Below are 23,639 nucleotides of genomic sequence, written 5' to 3'. Positions count from 1 at the left end.
CCCAGCTTGCGCTATTTGTCCACGAGACTCAGAGGGCCATAGACACGGGTTCACAGGTAGATGCCGTGTTTCTTGACTTCCGCAAGGCGTTCGATACAGTTCCCCACAGTCGTTTAATGAACAAAGTAAGAGCATATGGACTATCAGACCAATTGTGTGATTGGATTGAGGAGTTCCTAGATAACAGGACGCAGCATGTTATTCTCAATGGAGAGAAGTCTTCCGAAGTAAGAGTGATTTCAGGTGTGCCGCAGGGGAGTGTCATAGGACCGTTGCTATTCACAATATACATAAATGACCTGGTGGATGACATCGGAAGTTCACTGAGGCTTTTTGCAGATGATGCTGTGGTGTATCGAGAGGTTGTAACAATGGAAAATTGTACTGAAATGCAGGAGGATCTGCAGCGAATTGACGCATGGTGCAGGGAATGGCAACTGAATCTCAATGTAGACAAGTGTAATGTGCTGTGAATACACAGAAAGATAGATCCTTTATCATTTAGCTACAAAATAGCAGGTCAGCAACTGGAAGCAGTTAATACCATAAATTATCTGGGAGTACGCATTAGGAGTGATTTAAAATGGAATGATCATATAATGTTGATTGTCGGTAAAGCAGATGCCAGACTGAGATTCATTGGAAGAATCCTAAGGAAATGAAATCCGAAAACAAAGGAAGTAGGTTACAGTACGCTTGTTCGCCCACTGCTTGAATACTGCTCAGCAGTGTGGGATCCGTACCAGATAGGGTTGATACAAGACATAGAGAAGATCCAACGGAGAGCAGCGCGCTTCATTACAGGATCATTTAGTAATCGCGAAAGCATTACGGAGATGATAGATAAACTCCAGTGGAAGACTCTGCAGGAGAGACGCTCAGTAGCTCGGTACGGGCTTTTGTCAAAGTTTCGAGAACATACCTTCACCGAAGAGTCAAGCAGTATATTGCTCCCTCCTACGTATATCTCGCGAAGAGACCATGAGGATAAAATCAGAGAGATTAGAGCCCACACAGAGGCATACCGACAATCCTTCTTTCCACGAACAATACGAGACTGGAATAGAAGGGGGAACCGATAGAGGTACTGAAGGTACCCTCCGCCACACACTGTCAGGTGGCTTGCGGAGTATGGATGTAGATGTAGATGTAGATGTAAATAGGTCAATCACATCCTTGCTACTCATCTTACTAAACTGGCCTATCAATCTCTCACACACTTCCTTTGGGTCACTCAGCAATTTTCCATTGTCACTTATTATTATGTTATTGCATTTTTTATAGATTACTTAGAAAAGGTGTTGTCTGCAAGAGAGCTTTTTGTTTCAGGCACTTAATTTTGTTTAGAGCTACAGTCAAACAAATGTCCAGTATAATGTTCTTTCCTGATAAAAATATATACACCAAAAAACACTTAACAGATTATGGTTTGTTACAGTATGTTTGTAAGTATTAATAAGATGTCTGCTTCTTCAAAGCTGTACGTATCTGAAAATTGTTAATTCAGACCATAGTTTAGATAATTCAATGAAACGCAGGCTACTCCATAACTGACTGGTTGGGCTACATCATGGGGCACAGGAAGATAGAGGCATACAACAACTAATAGGATTAAAACTAATAAGCTCTATGGTGACTCCCCACATTTAAACATAGTTCTGCAGAACACTGCTTAGTTCATTAATGAAGATCATTTTTATTCTGTAAATTATTACTACTCTGGCGAATGTGTAGCTAGGTCCAGTAATATTTGAATGACAGGTTATCTGTTCAGTTCCCAGTTATCAAGAGCATGTGCTTGACTTCAAACCATTAGGTGGACATGAATATACCCCACAGTGCAACTGTTCCATGTACATTATCCTTGGACTGAGAAGAAGATATTTCTATATGAAATGTGAGACTGCAATTAAAATTAATCTGCAAACATGAGCTTAACACATACACAGTTGTAGATGATAAGTAGTGGCAAGTTTCAGTATGTAATTTAAACAAAAATTTTGTGAAGAAGAAGGATGCTGAGACCTGTTACTGTTACAAGAATGTCATTATAGGGCTGAGTGCAGTAAAATATTGTTTAAATTGTGAAGAGATATCTGTGAACATGAACACCAAGTTCTAAGTGTGGAAATTACAAGTGATTTGACTACTAATTATGTTAATGTTTGAACAGCTGATAGGGCTTCATCAAAACACATGTCTTCACACACAGAATGGTTTTCAGTATTTAAACCACTGTAACAGTTTGAATTTCTTGTTCTAATGGAAGATAATTCAGTTGTCTATGCTGAAGGTATTGGATCAGTCAAGTTAACACTTAACTCATGAGGTGACTTTTCTGAAACATATGAGGTGGGGTCTCTGGGACCTCTTTCTTTAAACTGATATTTAAGGCAAAAATCATTTGAAATATTTAATTTATGCTATATAACATTTATTTTTACAATTATTTAAGTGTTATTTAAAGGCTTCTAGTTTATTTTATTACACTAAATATTTTATTGCACTCTTTGTTTAAACTGAGATTTAAGGCAAAAATCATTTGAAATTTTTAATTTATGCTATATAACATTTATTTTTATAATTATTTAAGTGTTGTTTAAATCCTTCTAGTTTATTTTATTGCACTAAATGCCTGCAGCATTTTACTGTTTATGAGTGTTACAGAATATTGTTTTGCATTTTGCATGAAAAATTGAGAATACCACAAAATAACTAAAGAAAAAATCAAGCAATGGAAAATCCAGGATGGAATGAAACAATATTATCAAAAGGATAGTTGCTATTCATCATATAGCAAAGATGCTGAGTTGAAGATAGGCACAACAAAAACAGTGTCAGAAAGTGAGCTATTGGCTAACAAGGCATTCATCAAAAATAGACAACATACACACACATTTGCGCATAACAATTCCACGTTATAGGTACAAAAAGAAAGTATGTCAAATTGACATTCATTGCTGGGAACTACATTTTTATCACCACTCAGAACACATTTAATTTTAACACACACTTTAAGTATTTCATTGAAGAAACAGACAGATTCCCATCACAACTTTCCTTAAGTTCTTCCTCTGAATGATACTCTTGTTTGATAGCAGAACTGTGATCACTGACTAATTTAAAACCATCACCTTTTTTGTTTATTTCTTGATCCATATCGCTGGCACCATCCTCCATAGACTCACTAACAAGTTCATCAAACTCAGGAAAGTTAAAAATCACACATTCGTGCCAGCACATTTTCGGCTACATAGTACAGTACTTAAGAAAATAGGTACATAGTTCACAAGGTGTGGTCTAGGAGACTCCAACACCTATGAATAACATGTGACAACAATAAAAACAGGAGGCAATAATGCAACTGACAACAAAACACTGCAGGCTTGGCATTTTCAGGATGGTAGGGGGAGTATAGAAGCATTCCACCACTATTGGCCTTGGAGAGCAAGTTTGAAAATTTTTACGTGATCTAAGAGACCACACCTCATGAATTAAGAATGAAATTACAATTAAATCAATACCATCAGCTGCTGATGGACATTGATATACATTAACGGGGTCAGTTGAAAATGTGTGCCCCGACAGGGACTCGAACCCGGGATCTCCTGCTTACATGGCAGACCTCTATCCATCTGAGCCACCGAGGGCACAGAGGATAGTGTGACTGCAGGGATTTATCACTGGCACACTCCCTGTCAGACCCACATTGTCAACTTATAGTCCACACACTACATTCGTAGTGCCCCTGCCATTATACCCATTACTCCCGTCAGACAATCCACCGAGTCCCATAAGAGTTCAGGCAAATTGTGTGCATCTCCACTGAAGAAAATCGTCAGCCAGTTAGCCTTATATGATATGAAGATGGCATCTTTTCTTTCAGACATGTCCAAAAGAACAGATGTCATCTTCATATTGTTTAAGGCTAATCGGCTGATGATCTTTTTCAGTGTGGATTCATATCATGAATTAAGGGTTAAATGCACTAGTAAATGGTGTATTGGAACCTCATTCCACAAATGATACATTATATGTAAGTGGTTTGAGGAAAAATCTTTTTACAGTGAGAGCATCAACTGATTGCATAGCAGCGAGGAGAGCTCCGCCTACCATCCTAAGGGAGCCATGGGTCTGATGATGGTTTTGTAAAAAGAACCGAAACCAGTTACCTATATCATTAAAACATAAATGATGTGATCAAGACTGAACTTTAGTCAAAATATAATAACAACAGTAATAATAATAATAATAATAATAAGATGCATAACTTATCTGAAAGAAACAATTCTTCTTCTGGGTTTTTGTTGTTTTGTACACAATTAAAAACAGTTTAGGGCAATAACAGAATAATTTGTAAGTTTTCACAACTGCCTGTTGAGGACTTTTGTGTAGGTGGGAGTTTTTGTGCTTTTCCACTTTTTTTTTGGACAAATATACAAGATCTCTAACAGTTGTATTTGTTCACAAATTTACGGCTGGGCTGAAAATCAGATTTTCTTATTCTGCACCCAAACAACTTGTGGTAACTGTACACTTCATTGTTAAATGTTCACTTGTAGTCTTGCTTATTTGATTTCGTCACTCCTCAATCAAAGGATCTCTTCTTAGAGATCCTAGTTCCTTTGTGGCTAACTTTTCCTGGAGGTTTACTTTTTTGTTCCCAGAATCAGATTTTCACTCTGCAGGAGAGTGTGCACTGATATGAAAATTCCTGGTATATTAAAACTATGTGCCAGACTGAGATTCAAACTCGAGACCCACGCCCTTTTGTGGGCATGTGCTCTACTGACTGAGCCCCCCAAGCAAGGCTCACAACCCTTCCTCACAATTTTACTTTTCTGTTAGCATTTAAAATAGACTCAAGATAGTTCATGTTTACATTGCACATGAAAGGCAGTTCCTGCACAGTAAACAACCACCTCCAGACACAAACTGTCATTTGTGGAAATGATTAAACTCAACTTGTAATGTCTACCATCATGGTCACTTGATTGGAGTACAAATGAGGCACTGAGATCCATAAGGACCTAAAGCAGACTGCCATTAATCCCACATTTAAGTGAGTATCAGAGAAACCAGTGATATGGCTTTTTGTGAATTTTCGTATGTACAATGTGGACCTACCATAAAGATAAACCTGGCTCACCATGAGAACAACAGATTTCAGAAGTTTGAATAAATCTCACAGTCGATAGTGATGTACTTAAGGCTCTTATGATTCTCTGTGCCTCAAATGGATTACTATATGATGAAATTCATAACTTAATATACAATAAATCATCTACAAGCCCACAAAATAGGTTTATTGCCAGTACAATTTTAACACATACTGACATCTGATCTAATTTTACTATATAGTGAGCGAATTAGTGTATCTGAGGAGTGTGCTATCATCTAGCATGATTTATGCTGACTTAACAGGGATAAAAGTCTGTTTCAGTGTACTGATGTAACCTTCTAGTTGATTTGTGCACATTGTTTATCAAATCCGTATGTATTTAGAAAATACAGGCATTATGTCACTTGAGATGCACATGCACAAAAGCTCCTTAAAATGTGTACAACTGTACACGTACTCATGACCTTGATGCCAAGTTTCACAGAGTCTAGAGGAGCAGTGGTGTGCTAGATTTAAGTGCTGTATCTTTCAGATTTCAGCATCTATATTAAGTTTAACAACATTAAAAGAAAAGTAACCAATAAATCTGCAAGGTCTTGAAAGTTAGGGTGATCACATGCTCTTGTGCTTTTCACCGCAACCGCTACTGCTTCAGAGCATTTCTGCTCAAGCTAGAGAGGGTTCTCAGTGCGCTTTACAGAAAGTACCAAAAATTAGTTAGATTTGGTGACTTCAATGTTAATTTTGTACATGATTCAGCAAGAAAAAGATTGTTGGAAGATCGCCTAAATTCAAATGATCTGATGCAGATCATATATATATTTGATATATTGGAGCACCACTTACATAATCTGACAATTCAGAGGCTTCCTTTACCATGATACAGATTAGCTGGCTGGTTTTCAAGGAGTCCTTTGCTGAGTGGTGTGAGTGGCCACGCATCTAAGAACTATATATATGAAATGTTTTTTTTTTTTCCAAGCAGGGTGCAGGGGATCAATAGCACAGCCATAGATAATATTTTTATTCATTCTTCAATTCTAGATTTGGATTCTGTTAGTAAAAGGGTGATGATCTTTCAGACAATACTACACAAATTTTAACATTAAAAGGTTTTTGCACTCAAATAAATGTTACATATAATTAAAAACTATGTAGCAAAGATAATCCATTGGCAACAGAGACTTTTTTAAACCTCATTAAGGAACAAGAGTGGCGGGACATTTATAGTGCCAATAACACAGATGAGAAATATAATGCTTTCCTCAAAACATTTCTCATATTCTTTGAAAGCTGCTTTTCATTAGAACATTCTAAACAGGATACTAGCACTAAAAGGCAGACTGGGTGGCTGACTAGTGGGATAAGGATATCATTTAGAACAAAGAGGGAATTATATCAAAATGTTAGAAGTAGTCATAATCGAGCTACAGTAGGCCATTACAAACAGTATTGTAAGCTGCTTAAAAATGTTATTAGGAAGGCAAAGAGTATATGGTATGCTAATATAATAGCTAAATAAAATTAAAACCATATATATGGTCAGCTGTGAAGGAAGCATCTGGTCAGCAGCTCAAGGTCAATGATATAAAGTCTGTTCATAGTAAAAATATTTCTGATGAGTCAGTTATATGTACAGTATTTAACAATCGCTTTCTGAGCTTTTCTGGTGAATTAAATAAAAACTCTACATGGAATCATGTAACTCTCATGAAGAATGCCTTTCCAAGATATGTGTTTGAAATACTCCTCTGTGATACTGACAAGGGGGAGACTGAGTCAATAATTAAATCACTGAAGACTAAGGATTCTCATGAACATGATGGAGTGACTAGGAGAATATTAAAGAATCACTGAAGACTAAGGATTCTCATGAACATGATGGAGTGACTAGGAGAATATTAAAGTACTATGCTTCACATGTTAGACCTGTACTCAGCCATATTTGTAATTTTTTCTTTAAGAGTGGTCAGTTTCCTCAACATTTGAAGTACTCAGTAGTAAAGCTAGTTTATAAAAAGAGAGACATGGATGATGAAGACAATTTTAGATCTGTTTCTATGCCATTTGTGTGCTAAAGTTATTGAAGAGGCTTTGTATGTGTGGATAATTGATCATAAAGTTTCACATAATTTGCTATCAAATGTACAGTTTAGTTTTAGAAGTGGTTAAACAACTGAAATGCTATATTGTCTTTTCTCTGTGAGGTACTGGATGGATCAAACAAAAGGTTTTGAATGCTAGACATCTTTTTTTGATTTACCTAAGGCATTTGATTGTGTTGATCACAAAATATTGCTCCAGAAGTTCTATCATTATGGAATACCGGGAGTAGCCCACAATTGATTCACCTTGTGCTTTAACAACAAACAGCAAAAGTGTTGAGAATGTATATGATATGGGGTCTGAGTGGGACATGGTTAAATGGGGGGTGCCCCAGGGATCAGTGTGGGGGCCACTCCTGTTCCTTATGTATATAAATGACATGTTCTCTAGTATTAGAGGTGATTCTAAAATATTTCTGCTTTTGCTGATGACATTACTGTGGTAGTAAAGTATGTTGTGTACGATGTTGGCACTGTTTCAAATATTGCAGTTAGTGACATAAGTTCATCATTTCTAGAAAATAAACTAATGCTAAATCACAGTAAGGCTCAGTTTTTACTGCTCTAATACACAATTCAACAAAACCTGCAATTTTAATTTCACACAATGGGCATATGATTAGTGAAACTGAACAGTTCAAATTTCTAGGTGTTCAGATAGATAGTAAACTGTCATGGAACACCCACATTCAGGATCTCATTCAAAGACTTAGTGCTGCCATTTTTAATGCGAGGGTTAGAACTTAAATAGTGGTAATGATTTATTCACAACAGATACAAAAGAGTTACATGTTTGCACCTGTTACTGTCCTTCAGAGTAGCAGCCAGCATTGTGAAGAACCCATTGCCAGCAATGTGGAAGATGTAATATACCATTATCAGAGCCTGTTGTGTTGATGGTGCGAATGGAGCAGTCTACTGCCTGTCAAATCTCTCGAACAGTTCCGAAGTGAATTCCATGAAATGGTTCCTTCATCTCTGGGACCAAATCACAGTCACAAGGACTTTGGCCTGGGCAGTATGGTGGATGGTACAGTACCTTCCAGTCCAATTCACTGAACAAAGCAGCCACAGCTTGTGCTGTATGTGCCCATGCACTGTCGTGCAAAATGATGGTTCTGCGCAGAAAGTGTCGCCGCTTCTTTCACAAAGCTGGTTGAAGGTTATTCTCCAAAAATGAACGGTACTACTGTGCATTGACAGTCTGCTGTAGAGAAATGTATGTGTTAGGATAACACCATCACAGTCGTACATGAGAATCACCATAACTTTAGATCGCTTCATTCGCACCATCAGGAGAACAGGCTCTGCTAATGGTATACTATGCCTTCCACATCGCTGTCAACATGGTTCTACAAAACAATGGTGACTACTTTAAAGGACAGCAACAGCTCCAAACATGTAACTCTTTTGTATTGGTCATGAATAAACAGTTGCCACTATTTAAGTTCCAATGCTCGTATTTGAACAGTATTGGGAGTAGTCTGCTTTGCTTATTTTCATTTGCGTATGATGTATTATTACATTTTGAGGTAACTCTTGCCGTTCTCAAAGGACACAATGTTTGTGTGTCTATTGACCTGCCAGCGCTTTCGTTTGGTTAGTCACATCATCTTTGTTTTTAAATATATTTGTCCCACGTGGGAAAACAAAGATGATGTGACTTACCAAACAAAAGCACTGGCAGGTCGATAGACACACAAACATTGTTTATATATATATATATATATATATATAACGATTACCTTATAGATTTATAAATAAGGAACTGTTAACAGTACATATTTTCAAGATACGGTCCTTGGATATGGAGCACAAATCTATGTGATACATTTTATCTGGTGCTTTAGTATACACAATATATTACTAGACCTTTCTCAAAAAATGTCATACCTTATTTGATTCAGCATGAATGTGATATACAATTATCCATACATCCATATCAGTGGAACTGTACAATAGTTACACTGAAAATGCAAAGCTACATAATTTACTTCATATATTGTGAAATGAAAATTTCATTTTAAATTCTGATCTAAATTTAGTCCCGGAAATTTGACAAATATTAATTCTTCTAAATCCTTATTTTCTTTTCCTAGTATTTTGATTTTTGAAACCTGCGTTATGTAGAGGCCTATGTGCTTTTGAAATATTCAGAGTCAACACACTTCTGACAGCAAACTACACTCCTGGAAATTGAAATAAGAACACCGTGAATTCATTGTCCCAGGAAGGGGAAACTTTATTGACACATTCCTGGGGTCAGATACATCACATGATCACACTGACAGAACCACAGGCACATAGACACAGGCAACAGAGCATGCACAATGTCGGCACTAGTACAGTGTATATCCACCTTTCGCAGCAATGCAGGCTGCTATTCTCCCATGGAGACGATTGTAGAGATGCAGGATGTAGTCCTGTGGAACGGCTTGCCATGCCATTTCCACCTGGTGCCTCAGTTGGACCAGCGTTCGTGCTGGACGTGCAGACCACGTGAGATGACGCTTCATCCAGTCCCAAACATGCTCAATGGGGGACAGATCCGGAGATCTTGCTGGCCAGGGTAGTTGACTTACACCTTCTAGAGCACGTTGGGTGGCACGGGATACATGCGGATGTGCATTGTCCTGTTGGAACAGCAAGTTCCCTTGCCGGTCTAGGAATGGTAGAACGATGGGTTCGATGACGGTTTGGATGTACCGTGCAGTATTCAGTGTCCCCTCGACGATCACCAGTGGTGTACGGCCAGTGTAGGAGATCACTCCCCACACCATGATGCCGGGTGTTGGCCCTGTGTGCCTCGGTCGTATGCAGTCCTGATTGTGGCGCTCAACTGCACAGCACCAAACACGCATACGACCATCATTGGCACCAAGGCAGAAGCGACTCTCATCGCTGAAGACGACACGTCTCCATTCGTCCCTCCATTCACGCCTGTTGCGACACCACTGGAGGCGGGCTGCACGATGTTGGGGCGTGAGTGGAAGACGGCCTAACGGTGTGCGGGACCATAGCCCAGCTTCATGGAGACGGTTGCGAATGGTCCTCGCCGATACCCCAGGAGCAACAGTGTCCCTAATTTGCTGGGAAGTGGCGGTGCAGTCCCCTACGCCACTGCGTAGGATCCTACGGTCTTGGCGTGCATCCGTGCATTGCTGCGGTCCGGTCCCAGGTCGACAGGCACGTGCACCTTCCGCCGACCACTGGCGACAACATCGATGTACTGTGGAGACCTCACGCCCCACGTGTTGAGCAATTCGGCGGTACGTCCACCCGGCCTCCCGCATGCCCACTATACGCCCTCGCTCAAAGTCCGTCAACTGCACATACGGTTCACGTCCACGCTGTCGCGGCATGCTACCAGTGTTAAAGACTGCGATGGAGCTCTGTATGCCACGGCAAACTGGCTGACACTGATGGCGGCGGTGCACAAATGCTGCGCAGCTAGCGCCATTCGACGGCCAACACCGCGGTTCCTGGTGTGTCCGCTGTGCCGTGCGTGTGATCATTGCTTGTACAGCCCTCTCGCAGTGTCCGGAGCTAGTATGGTGAGTCTGACACACCGGTGTCAATGTGTTCTTTTTTCCATTTCCAGGAGTGTAGAATGCTATTGAGCATGTTAATGATGCAGTCAGAGATTGTTTCTGCTTCATAGTTTTCAATTAAATGGATGTGCTGTCAGCAGACAACTGATGGAGAGTTGACACTGTTGAACAAGTCATTAACATACATGACAAAGAGAATAGGGCCTGGCATGATACCTTATGTTACTCTTCTCCACTTTTTGGATAATTTTCTGTATTTCATCATCCAAAGGGTAATATAATACATTCACATGAACTTCAAATATATTCACACTTAACAATGTATAGCCACTACAGGACACAAACTGCATTTGCATTATGTGGCCCTAATCTCCAAAATTAATTATTCTCCAGAAATGTACAAGGAATGTATCTTGTGAAGTAGAGAACTATGTACATTTGTCAGACATCTTCAAAGATTTTGGTATTTTTACACTTTCTTTTCAGGTCATTTAAATATAAATGCTGTGCTTGACTAACAACAACAACAGTTCATGTAAAATTAAATTAGACTTACACAGCCATATTAAAAGACAAGACAATATCTCTAGAACTTCTCTTGGCCTGCAGAGTTTGGAAAAACATCTTTAACAAGGTGCTTAAAAATGTAATGACCCCAAATTCAATGTAACCTTAAATTGCATCACTGCAGGTCAGAAGACATAAAGTAAGAATTTTCAAATGATTCAAAACTTAAAGAAAAGGCTCTCTTTGTGCTCCTTTACATATTATCTCATTATTTATTCAAGGACTGGAAACTCCTTTTGTCAGAATGACAAGTAGCAACATTGATTCCATGGAGTCTTTCACAGTGGTGTGTGTGAATAAAGTCTTCTTTGTCGTCAAGCCACGCCATTTCAGATAACATCGAAGGTTCAACAGCTATTACAGTGAATCTCATCAGGAGCAAAACTACTGACTTACAGGTCTGTCACAGAATTCCTCTTATACATGGAAGGCAGCAACCTCTGTAACCTTCCAGAGCAGGGCAGAAGTAACAGATGCACAGGAAGGGAAGTTGAACAGCTACTGGCATCTGTGTTTTACTGAATTACTGAGTTATCTCAAATGGTATGAAGTGCCTTTGTCACACTGTAAACTGTGAAACCTACCTCCCTATATATCTGAACCATCCATCTTTCTTTCTGTTTGCTGTCCAAAGCCTGATACGTCTGCTACTGAGTGTATGCAGCTGATCTTCTTTAAAATATCTATGCAACTGATCTTTGTTAAAACTGCAACTTTTGTAGCAAAATTCCAGCTGAATATGCATAGTCTAAGACCTTCATCTTTTCATACTGTACATTCAAAATGTATATAGTGATTACAATTATAGTGATAAATAGATAAGAGTTATAGACAATGTAAAAGATGGTTCAGTTTTTTAGATTCGTTATAGGTGCTATTTATGACTCCACTTGGTCACACAGACAACACCTAAGCTGCAGTCCAATTCATGCCATACATTCTGAAGTTTGCAAGGGGTCACTGATGTGACTGCTTCAAAACTTGCATTTTTAGTTTTTCTGGAAATATACATAGCAAAGGAGGCACTTACAAGTGGTCTTTCACATAACCCCATAAAAAGAAAGCTATGGGTGTCAAGTTCAGAGACTGAGATAACTGAAAGCTAAACACAGCATTGTCATGACTGATAAAATATTTTGGGAGATGTGGACTTAAAAATATGCAAACCTTCCTACCCCATTGTGGGGGTGCTCTGTCTTAGTGAAAGATGTAATTCATGCAATTCATACAATGATGTGGAATAAGCCATTGCTCAAGCATGTCCAAGCAGATGTTTGTTGAAAAACTTAGCTTAATGAATAAAAATTGAGCATACAATTTTTGTGCTGACATTACTGGCTTGCAGTTCACTGTGCTTACACAATTATCAAAATAGTGAACTTCCTTTTATGTTCTGTGTCATTCTTATTGATGCATCACTATGTGTTAAATAGTTGTAGCCATTTGTTATTATTAAATTCATTTTGGGTTGCCCTGCATTCTGTGTGCAGTGTTCGCCTAATGCCAACTTGTGAAGCTTCCTTCGCTTTATGTGGAGCATGTTCTCAGCATAAAACTAAATGACAGTACAAATTGTTTCACTGCTTTAAGTGCTCCTGCCTTCACAGTGAGTACCATGATTTCTGATACTAAGAAACCTAGATTATCTCTAATAAGGCATAACACATTGTAGATCCTGGATGTCGGCTGGAACTCAGTCCATATTCTAGAACACACATTGTATTTTACTGCTCATTACTCCATAGTACAGAATAAATGCTGCTGGCTTGATCACTTCTACTCAGTCACAAGACACCTGGAACTGTCCACAGGGTCTACCTTTCTGTAGCCATTTACCTGAACTTAAGTCACAAATGCTGAAGTTACAGAGAAAAATGTTTGTCATCAGAAATCGTCATTGCTCTGTCCAGATCCACAGCTGAGTGGTCAGCATGGCAGAATGTCATTTGAGGGGCCCAGGTTTGATTCCCAGCTGGGTTGGAGATTTTCCCCACTCAGGGACTGAGTGCTGTATTGTCTTCACCATCATTTCATCCTTGTTGATGTGCAAGTTGCTGAAGTGGTGTCAACTGGAAAAGACTTGCACCTGGCAGCCAGTCTACCCAACAGGAGTCCCTAGGCACTTCTATATTTCATCTTTATCATTTCTCTGTGTCCAAAATTGCTTTTCTGCATTCAGGCATTCATTGATGTGGGTTGGTTTGGTATACACTGCATGACCAGTTGAGTCCCACCTTTTGGTCATCTAACAGAAACAAGAATGGTAACTTGCCATTTATCTCCACCTCAACAATAAATAGTAAATTTAATGCTGAGATGGACACTGTTCCTGTGATCTGCAAGGTGATAGGTAGTTAGGTTTTTTAAATCAACAAGATAACACTGCACTAGATAACTTTCAGTTAATGTACAGTTATTGTAATGAGTAGCTTGCTGATGAGAAGGCCTGTTATTTTTACAGCATAATGTCAGTAATCTATTAAGACTTCAAGGAGCCTTTGAAAAGCACATTTTGAAAAATAATTTTTGATATTTCAGAAGAAAAGAAAAATAAATAGTATTTATGTTAGGAGAGCTGTCAAAGCATCCCACCTTGTTAGATTTCAAATGGTAACACATATTTCAACATATTCTATATCCTTGAGCCTCCTTTCATCTTATAGGGTATACGGAACATGAATGTGTCAACTAGAATTCAGATAATTCCAATATTAAGTGGTAAATAGCCAAGTTTTGCATTTTTTGATGACACTGTATAATTGATACTGCTTAGACAGGACAAGTGTAGATTGTTGAAATCAATTTTGTTCCTATTTCAAGAGATTATTATACTTGTGTTACTGACACAAATTAGCTAGAAATTACTGGTAAATAAACTAAATAATTTTGTTGCACTAATATTTTCAAGCCACTTTCAGTGTTATTCTCTATTGCCAATCTTTCTACACATGGTTACGGTACATAAAAATATCTTTAAGAAGATGTAGAATAGATAAGTTTCAGACATCAAGTGTCATTAAAAGGATCTACTTTTTTCTATTTAAAATTATCAAGCCCTCTGCTGTTATAAATACAGAATAGCACTTTGAATCTTGAAACTTACAGTCTTTTATATGAAACTGATGTTTACTAACTTATAATGTCTTCTCTCATAGGCGCTGCTCTTCTGTACAGCCTGCATTGGAAGTGCAAGTTTACGAATGCAAGAAAAACAGAACACTACAATAACTGCTTCAGGAACCACCAATGAGAGATGAAGTGAAATGTATACATAGCAACTATTTGGACTGACTTTGAATCTCTACAATGTTTGGAAAGTGTTGAAACAGCAACCTGACTGTATAAATGAATAAGGTTGTCACTCATATTTGGCAAAATGTGTCCAGATGTAACTAATCTTAATACTGATACAAGGACATAAGAAAATAAGTTTTACTTCACATAGAGCTCTGTATTCTAAACAGGAACACACAATAACACGAACAGATCAGTAAAGAGGACCTGTAATGTCATGAGGCTGAAAATATTTTAATTGACAGATGTGATAAATGAGCATCTTCAATATGTTTCAAAAGAAGCAAAACATGAAAAACTTCATGACAAATTAAACTGATTCCAGGCCAGTACATGAAGCCATTGCTCACCTGTGGTAGGTAATACTTTTGCTTCCCTGTACTACACAGTCATGGCTCACCACCTGCCTCACAGACTACTGTACATCTTATGTTTTACAGCTGTTAAGTTATGTGAATAAGGACATTGTCCATGAAAGGATATATATATACCTCAGTTGATTCTACCACCTAGTGACAATTGTGAAGCATTTTTCATTGCCTGCAATCTGAAGAGAATAGTGATGCATAAATTCATCAAAGCATGAGCTTAGTATATGGAGAAAACTTTGAGTGGTGGTGCTGTGTGTGAATGGTGTCAAAAGTTTTAATGGTGACCATACTCCTATGCATGATGAAAGGGTCAAGGAGCAATTTCAGAGGGACATTTCTGATCACTTGTCATGCAGTTCCAGCCTAGCATCTAGTGACTTCCATCTTTTCCCTGAACTAGAAAAGTGGCTAGGATGACAGCAGTCTCTAACTGAGACAACTTAAAGACTCATCTAAATTCATAGGTGGCAATATTTTATTTAGAGGATTTTGGAAAGCTTGTCCAGAGGTATGACAAATGCCTAAATCATGATGGTGATTATCTTGAAAAGTAACCATAACTGTATATAAATTTAAGTAATAAAATAATTTTTTATATACACTTGTCATGTTTTCTGTCTGTATATTCAGGCTAATCTCTGGAAATACTGTAATGATTTTGATCTTGTTTTGACCAATAGACTCATTTACAAGGAAGAGTAGTGCATATAATTTGTAAGTATTTTATAGAAAGTGACTGAACAGTGATGAATTAAAATCCCCTGCAACTGTGAAAACATTGCCATTATCACTTAATGGTACAACCACTCCGACTTCGCAGAGCAGCAAAGCTTGATGAAAATCTGTGGTATAGCAGTAAAGTGTGTGTCTGAAAACTAATAGCTACATGATTGAATCCCAGCCAGACCACTAACTTTTCACTCTGCCATTTAACCTAGTGTTTGTGCCTCATAATGATCGGAACACATGAGGCAATACTAACCCTACGACTTATCTTAGAAGCTAGATTAAGGAAAGGCAAACCTACGTTTCTAGCATTTGTAGACTTAGAGCAAGCTTTTGACGATGTTGACTGGAATACTCTCTTTCAAATTATGAAGGTGGCAGAGGTAAAATACAAGGAGCGAAAAGCTATTTACAATTTGTACAGAAACCAGATGGCAGTTATAAGAGTCGAGGGACATGAAAGGGAAGCAGTGGTTGGGAAGGGAGTGAGACAGGGTTGTAGCCTCTCCCCGATGTTATTCAATCTCTATATTGAGCAAGCAGTGAAGGAATCAAAAGAAAAATTCGGAGTAGGTATTAAAATCCATGGAGAAGAAATAAAAATATTGAGGTTCGCCGATGACATTGTAATTCTGTCAGAGACAGCAAAGGACTTGGAAGAGCAGTTGAATGGAATGGATAGTGTCTTGAAAGGAGGGTACAAGATGAACATCAACAAAAGCAAAACGAGGATAATGGAATGTAGTCGAATTAAGTCAGGTGATGCTGAGGAAATTAGAGTAGGAAATGAGACACTTAAAGTAGTAAATGAGTTTTGCTATTTGGGGAGCAAAATAACTGATGATGGTCGAAGTAGAGAGGATATAAAATGTAGACTGGCAATGGCAAGGAAAGCATTTCTGAAGAAGAGAAAGTTGTTAACATAGAGTTTAGATTTAAGTGTCAGGAAGTCGTTTCTGAAAGTATTTGTATGGAGTGTAGCCATGTATGGAAGTGAAACATGGACGATAAATAGTTTGGACAAGAAGAGAATAGAAGCTTTCGAAATGTGGTGCTACAGAAGAATGCTGAAGATTAGATGGGTAGATCACATAACTAATGAGGAAGTACTGAATAGGATTGGGGAGAAGAGAAGTTTGTGGCACAACTTGAGTAGAAGAGGGGATCGGTTGGTAGGACATGTTCTGAGGCATCAAGGGATCACCAATTTGGTATTGGAGGGCAGCGTGGAGGGTAAAAATCGTAGAGGGAGACCAAGAGATGAATACACCAAACAGATACAGAAGGATGTAGGTTACAGTAGGTACTGGGAGATGAAGAAGCTTGCACAGGATAGAGTAGCATGGAGCGCTGCATCAAACCAGTCTCAGGACTGAAGACCAAAACAACAATGATGACGTGGAGATCTGCCAGAAATTAAACATGCTTCAGATTCCATGTCCAACTTTAGGTATGCAGTCCTTGATTGCGTAACCAGTTAGAGATATGCAAATTGCAGAAATGACCACACTTACTCCAGGCCGTTGAGCCACATGGGATTATTGTTAACAAAATCTATACATGTGTTCTCCTCCTGTAGATTTATTATAAATTATAGTCTTTCATCGTCTTTCTCCACCTATATGTGATGACTGGTCTCAGGAACTACTGTAGGGATTTTGATACATGCACAGGAATGGCACTGGGGTAGGCAAATCTTCAGCAGGCACGAATGTTTGAAGTAACGTGCTGTGGCAGTGATGGGAGTTGTGAGCTACTGCTCTGCCTGCTAATGAGTGGTTCTCATACCCAGTACAGGGTACAAAGCAGGCTGGCGAGTGCCCAACCAACAAATGGGCATCCATGGCTGTGTGACACCTATGATGCCTTTCTCACATTGTGAGGTTGGTCTTGGTATGTTACATGAAAGTGATGATATTCAGTTACCTAAACATGTTACCTGAATTTTAATGTCCTCTTTATGCACTGGCCTATAAATAAAATTACTGCTATGCTAGACAAGTCATCAAGCCGTAGTCACTTAGTACTACCTGTGTAGAGCTGGGCCAGATAACTAGTATAAGTATAAATGACTAGTGATGCATATCATTAAATTCAATTTACCATCTGTGGAAATGCCCATCCCCACTCTCTCTCCCTCCCCCCCCCCCTTCCCACTCTGTCTCTCTCTCTCTCTCTCTCTCTTTCTCTCTCTCTCTCTCTCTCTCTCTCTCTCTCTCTCTCTCTCTCTCTCTGTGTGTGTGTGTGTGTGTGTGTGTGTGTGTGTGTGTGTGTGTGTGTGTGTGTGTTTTATGCAGTTCATCATCTGTTTGAGTGTTACACACCTCTATTCCCCCATTCTGTCTACATCTACATCTACATCTATATCTACATACATACTCCGCAATCCACCATACGGTGCGTGGCTGAGGGTAACTCGTACCACAACTAGCATCTTCTCTCCTGTTCCACTCCCAAACAGAATGAGGGAAAAATGACTGCCTATATGCCATGAGCCCTAATCTCTCTTATCTTATCTTTGTGGTCTTTCCGCAAAATGTAAGTTGGCGGCAGTAAAATTGTACTGCAGTCAGCCTCAAATGCTGGCTCTCTAAATTTCCTCAGTAGCAAATCACGAAAAGAACACCTCCTTTCCTCTAGAGACTCCCACCCGAGTTCCTGAAGCATTTTCGTAACACTTGCGTGATGATCAAACCTACCAGTAATAAATCTAGCAGCCCGCCTCTGAATTGCTTCTATGTCCTCCCTCAATCCAATCTGATAGGGATCCCAAACACTGGAGCAGTACTCAAGAATAGGTTGTATTAGTGTTTTATAAGCGGTCTCCTTTACAGATGAATCACATCTTCCCAAAATTCTACCAATGAACCAAAAATGACTATCGGCCTTCCCCACAACTGCCATTACATGCTTGTCCCACTTCATATCACTCTGCAATGTTACACCCAATGTTACTCCTGACTGTGTGAAGCACTGCACTACTAATGGAGTATTCAAACATTATGGCAGTCTTTTTCCTATTCATCTGCATTAATTTACATTTAACTATATTTAGAGTTAGCTGCCATGCTTTACACCAATCCCAAATCTTGTCCAAGTCATCTTGTATCCTCCTACAGTCACTCAACAACGACACCTTCCCGTACACCACAGCACCATCAGCAAACAGCCGCACATTGCTATCCACCCTATCCAAAAGATCATTTATGTAGATAGAAAACAACAGCGGACCTACCACACTTCCCTGGGGCACTCCAGATGATACCCTCACCACCGATGAACACTCACCATCAAGGACAACGTACTGGGTTCTATGACTTAAGAAGTCTTCGAGCCACTCTCATACTTGGGAACCAATCCCATATGCTCATACCTTAGTTAGGAGTCTGCAGTGGGGCACCGAGTCAAACGCTTTCTGGAAGTCAAGGAATATGGCATCCATCTGATACCCTTCATCCATAGTTCACAATATATCATGTGAAAAAAGGGCGAGTAGCATTTTGCAGGAGCGATGATTTCTAAAGCCGTGCTGATGCATGGACAGCAACTTATCTATCTCAAGGAAATTCATTATATTCGAACTGAGAATGTGTTTGAGAATCCTGCAACAAACCAATGTTAAGAATATTGGTCTGTAATTTTGAGGATCCGTCCTTCTACCCTTCTTATATACAGGCATCACCTGCGCTTTTTTCCAGTCACTCGAGACTTTACGTTGGGCAAGAGATTCACGATAAATGCTAGCTAAGTAAGGAGCCAATGCAGTTGAGTACTCTCTGTAAAACCGAATTGGAATCCCATCAGGACCTGGTGATTTATTTATTTTTGACCCATTCAGCTGCTTCACAACCCCAGTGATGTCTATCACTATGTCCTCCATACGGGAATCTGTACGAGACTCAAATGGGGGTATGTTTGTATGATCCTCCTGCATGAAAGATTTCTCAAATCCTAGATTTAAAATTTCAGCTTTCGTTTTGCTGTCTTCCATTGCCAGGCCAGACTGGTCAGTGAGTGACTGGATGGAAGCCTTCGACCCGCTTACCAGTTTTATGTAAGACCAGAATTTCCTTGGGTTTTCAGCAAGATCTTTTGCTAAGGTATGATGGCGGTAGTGGTTGAATGCTTTGTGCATCACTCTTTTTACAGCAGCACAAATCTCTACTAACTTTTGCCTCTCCTGAGCATTCTCCGAATTGCACTGTTAAACTACGGTGGGTCTTTTCCGTCCATAACCTACTTTTTCAGCACATACTTGTCCAATGCATGATTTACAATGTGTTTAAAATTTGCCCACAATTCTTCCATGTCCATCGTACCGGAAGTAAATGAAGTCAATTCATTTACTAAGTGGGATGCTAACAACTGCTTATCTGCTCTTTTTAGTAAGAATACTCTCCTACCCTTCTTGACTGACTTTTTAACTTTCATAACCATAGTCATAATGACAACATCATGATCACTAATCCCTGTCTCAACACTGACACCATCGATGAGGTCTGGTCTGTTTGTGGCTACCAGATCTAAAATATTCAATTACGTGTTGGCTGTTGATTTAGCTGCCCAAGACAGTTTTCGGATAATGTGTTCAAAAGTAATTCACACAATGGGTTGTCTGTACCACCTGTAATGAATCCATAGACATCCCAGTCTATACTAGGTAGGTTGAAGTTGCCTCTGACTAATATAACATGATCCTCGTACTTCTGTGATACAGAATGTAGACTTCCTTTGAATGATTCTAGAACTGTCACGATGGAACCTGGTGGCCGGTAATAACACCCAACAGTTAACTTGATTTCCCCTAGCCCTGTTAAATGTGTACAGATAATTTCACAATCACACTCTACTTCAACCTCAGTAGACACAATCTTTTTGTCAACTGCAATGAAGACACCACCTCCTACGGTGTCTAATCTGTCTTTCCGATACACGTTCCAACCCACACAATGTGTGGCTTACAATATGTTCATACATGTTTCATATTGTTTTATCCATGCAGCTGGCTTGATTGATAGATTTCAACTGTGTCATACAGACAAAGAGAACTGATTCACTTTCATAAAAAGAAAAGAAAATCTTTATCTTATCAAAGACTTCAATATGAAAATTAGAATTTGTGAACTGGCAAAGAAGTTTGATCTAATGGAGTCAACAGTCAGAACAATTATAAAAGGTAAAGAAAAAATTCTCAAAACTGTGAATAATGCTCAGTCTTTGGATTCAAGTATCATTCATAAAAATCATGGTATTTTCACTTGGATGGAAACAATGTTAAAATTATGGAGTGATAATCAAGTAAGAGTGAAAATTTTCTGTTGATCAGAACATGGTTTGCTCTCAAGCTGAGCTGATTTTTGAGAGATTGGAAGCAGAAGTTGGGGATGCAGCGAATACGAAATCTTTAACCATTTCAAAATTCATTGCAATTGTCGTAGCATCACAGAAAACGGAAAGGTGGCAAGTACCAATAGAGCGACTGTCTCGCCCTCTCCAGAGAAACCCAGTGCAATGATAGAACAAGATGGCTATACCAGCAACAATGAAATTGATGTATTCTGGAAGAAGATGCCTGAAAAAAATTTTATTGCATATGAAGAGAAAACCTTTCTCTGTTTCAAAGCCATCAAAGATCTGTTTATAGTGATGACTGGTGCAAATGCAGCTGATGATTGTAAATTAAAACCTCTCTTAGTTTACCACTCATAAAATCCAAGAGCTTTAAAAAATACATCTAAAGTTGGATTGTCCATGATTTGGTAGCTGAATGCTAAAGCATGGGTGAGAGCTTGCCTCTTTGAGGACTGGTTTGGCTACCACTTCATATCTGAAGTCCAACTTTACTGCCAGTTAAAAAATTTCCATTTAAGGGGTTGCTATTAATTGACAATGCACCATGTCAACATCTTGTTACTCTAATTAATTTTGACACATGTGTCAAAGGTTCTACTGCCAAATACAATCAGCTTGCTTCAAACAATGGACCACTGACATGAAAACATTAAAACTTCTTACATGAGATGATCATTTGCTTATCTACATGAAGCTATGAGACAAAACATCAAGCTCTTTGTTAAAGAATTTTTCAGTATATCAGTATTTTTCAGTATTTTAGATACCTTGAGGATTATTGGACAATCTTGGAATGAAATTTCACAAAAGATTTTTAAATGGCATCTGGAAAAAAACTGTATCCACTTTTTTCACCACTGGAACATAGGGGAATTCAGCACCAGATCCTGATCAGATTGATAATGTGATTGAAGAAGTAGTTAGTCTTGTCAGGAAATTAAATTTAGAGGTGAATGGTGACCTTTAAATATGTCTGCTTGTGTCTGTATATGTGTGGATGGATATGTGTGTGTGTGCGAGTGTATACCCGTCCCTTTTTCCCCCTAAGGTAAGTCTTTCCGCTCCCAGGACTGGAATGACTCCTTACCCTCTCCCTTAAAACCCACATCCTTTCGTCTTTCCCTCTCCTTCCCTCTTTCCTGATGAGGCAACAGTTTGTTGCAAAAGCTTGAATTTTGTGTGTATGTTTGTGTTCGTTTGTGTGTCTGTCAACCTGCCAGCACTTTCATGTGGTAAGTCACATCATCTTTGTTTTTAGGTATAAATGTAATGTCAGTTTGACAGCATTGTTATTTCCAGAGCTACACTAAATTTTGTAACTTGCTTTAAACCCAATACATGGTGTCTGAACTACAACACAAAACCTTATTGTTTTTTGTCTCTAGTGCTGGTAGTTACCTGTAAACTCAGCAGGTGCAGGCTTAAACAAAGCTGTGTTGCATGATATGGAGTTCATTTTCTATTCCTTGATATATTTGACAAAAGAACGGAAAAAAGCTGGAAGCAGAAGCATTCAGCAGCTGAGGCACAGTGAGAAGTACAACAGTGCAAGGTGTGGCTCCTATGTCTCACATAGCTCAGACAAAAAATTAAACTGGTCAATTGTCTTTAACTTCAGTCTTCTCTCCATCATTACTAAATTATTATCTAAATCTATATCAACCTCCAGGCATCCTTTACAATTCAGTACCTGATTTTTTAACCTCTGCCTCACCATGATGTAATCAAACTTTCCCTGTCTACAGGCCTTTTGAAAGTATAATTGTCATTCTGAACCATGTATGTTCGATTATTAACTGAAATTTATTAGATAACTTAAAGATACTTTCTCCTCTCTCATTCCTATTGCCAAGTATATATTCTCCCTTAAATCTGTTTTGTATATCTTCCCCTGTTACAATACTCAAATCCTCTATGATTATGAGTGTTTTTTCTCCTTTTACATACTAAATCACCCATCCAGTGCCCTCATATACTCACCCTCACTCCCTCCACCTTCTGCTTATGATGTCATCATGTATGTCTCATTGTTGCTGGCATTACCTTTTTCTTGATGGTAATAATCTTATCACTGAACCATTCACAGTAACTCACCCTCTATCTCACCTCCCTCTCTGTAATGAATCTTACTTACATCATACCATTTTATGCTGCTGTTGATATTGTCCTATATGCATGTGACCAGAAGGGTATATGGAAGGAGCATCTGTGAACGATTGTTGTAGAGGGAACACAGTCAGGCACACAATGGGAATGTTAAACTACTATCAATGGCTAATCCTCCTACCATTAGGAAACATAAAAAATGGCAAACACATAAAATTGGACCTCTTCAAGACCAAAAATTGTGACAATTTCATTAGATATTGAAGGACTGTCAAGAGAGAAAGATGTCACTATCAGACAAGAACAAACAACATATATGGGACATTTTATCTGTGCAAGAAACACACAGAGAAGTAAATGACTGAAGGCCAAAAACTGAAGTCATGAAGATGGTATTAGAATGCACTCATGAACAATGTGATAGTACTACTTTTGTAAGATCAGA

The 23,639-nt window shown here is 38.8% G+C and overlaps 1 protein-coding gene across 1 annotated transcript in view; it reads left to right on the top strand.

Annotated features, from left to right (window-relative positions):
- The window catches only part of LOC126162754 (uncharacterized), a 57,989-nt gene extending 43,017 nt beyond the window's left edge, over nt 1-14,972 (top strand). Inside the window, exon 3 of the mRNA XM_049919439.1 lies at nt 14,501-14,972. Within this exon, the coding sequence (XP_049775396.1) occupies nt 14,501-14,602 (102 nt within the window). The 3' untranslated portion in view covers nt 14,603-14,972. The remainder of the gene's footprint in view (nt 1-14,500) is intronic.
- Nucleotides 14,973-23,639: the final 8,667 nt, after the last annotated feature.

The sequence above is a fragment of the Schistocerca cancellata genome, chromosome 1, assembly GCF_023864275.1.
Source record: "Schistocerca cancellata isolate TAMUIC-IGC-003103 chromosome 1, iqSchCanc2.1, whole genome shotgun sequence".
In the NCBI taxonomy this organism is placed as follows: domain Eukaryota; kingdom Metazoa; phylum Arthropoda; class Insecta; order Orthoptera; family Acrididae; genus Schistocerca; species Schistocerca cancellata.
The sequence above is the reverse complement of the archived record's forward strand: the minus strand, read 5'-3'. Positions and strand labels throughout refer to the sequence as shown.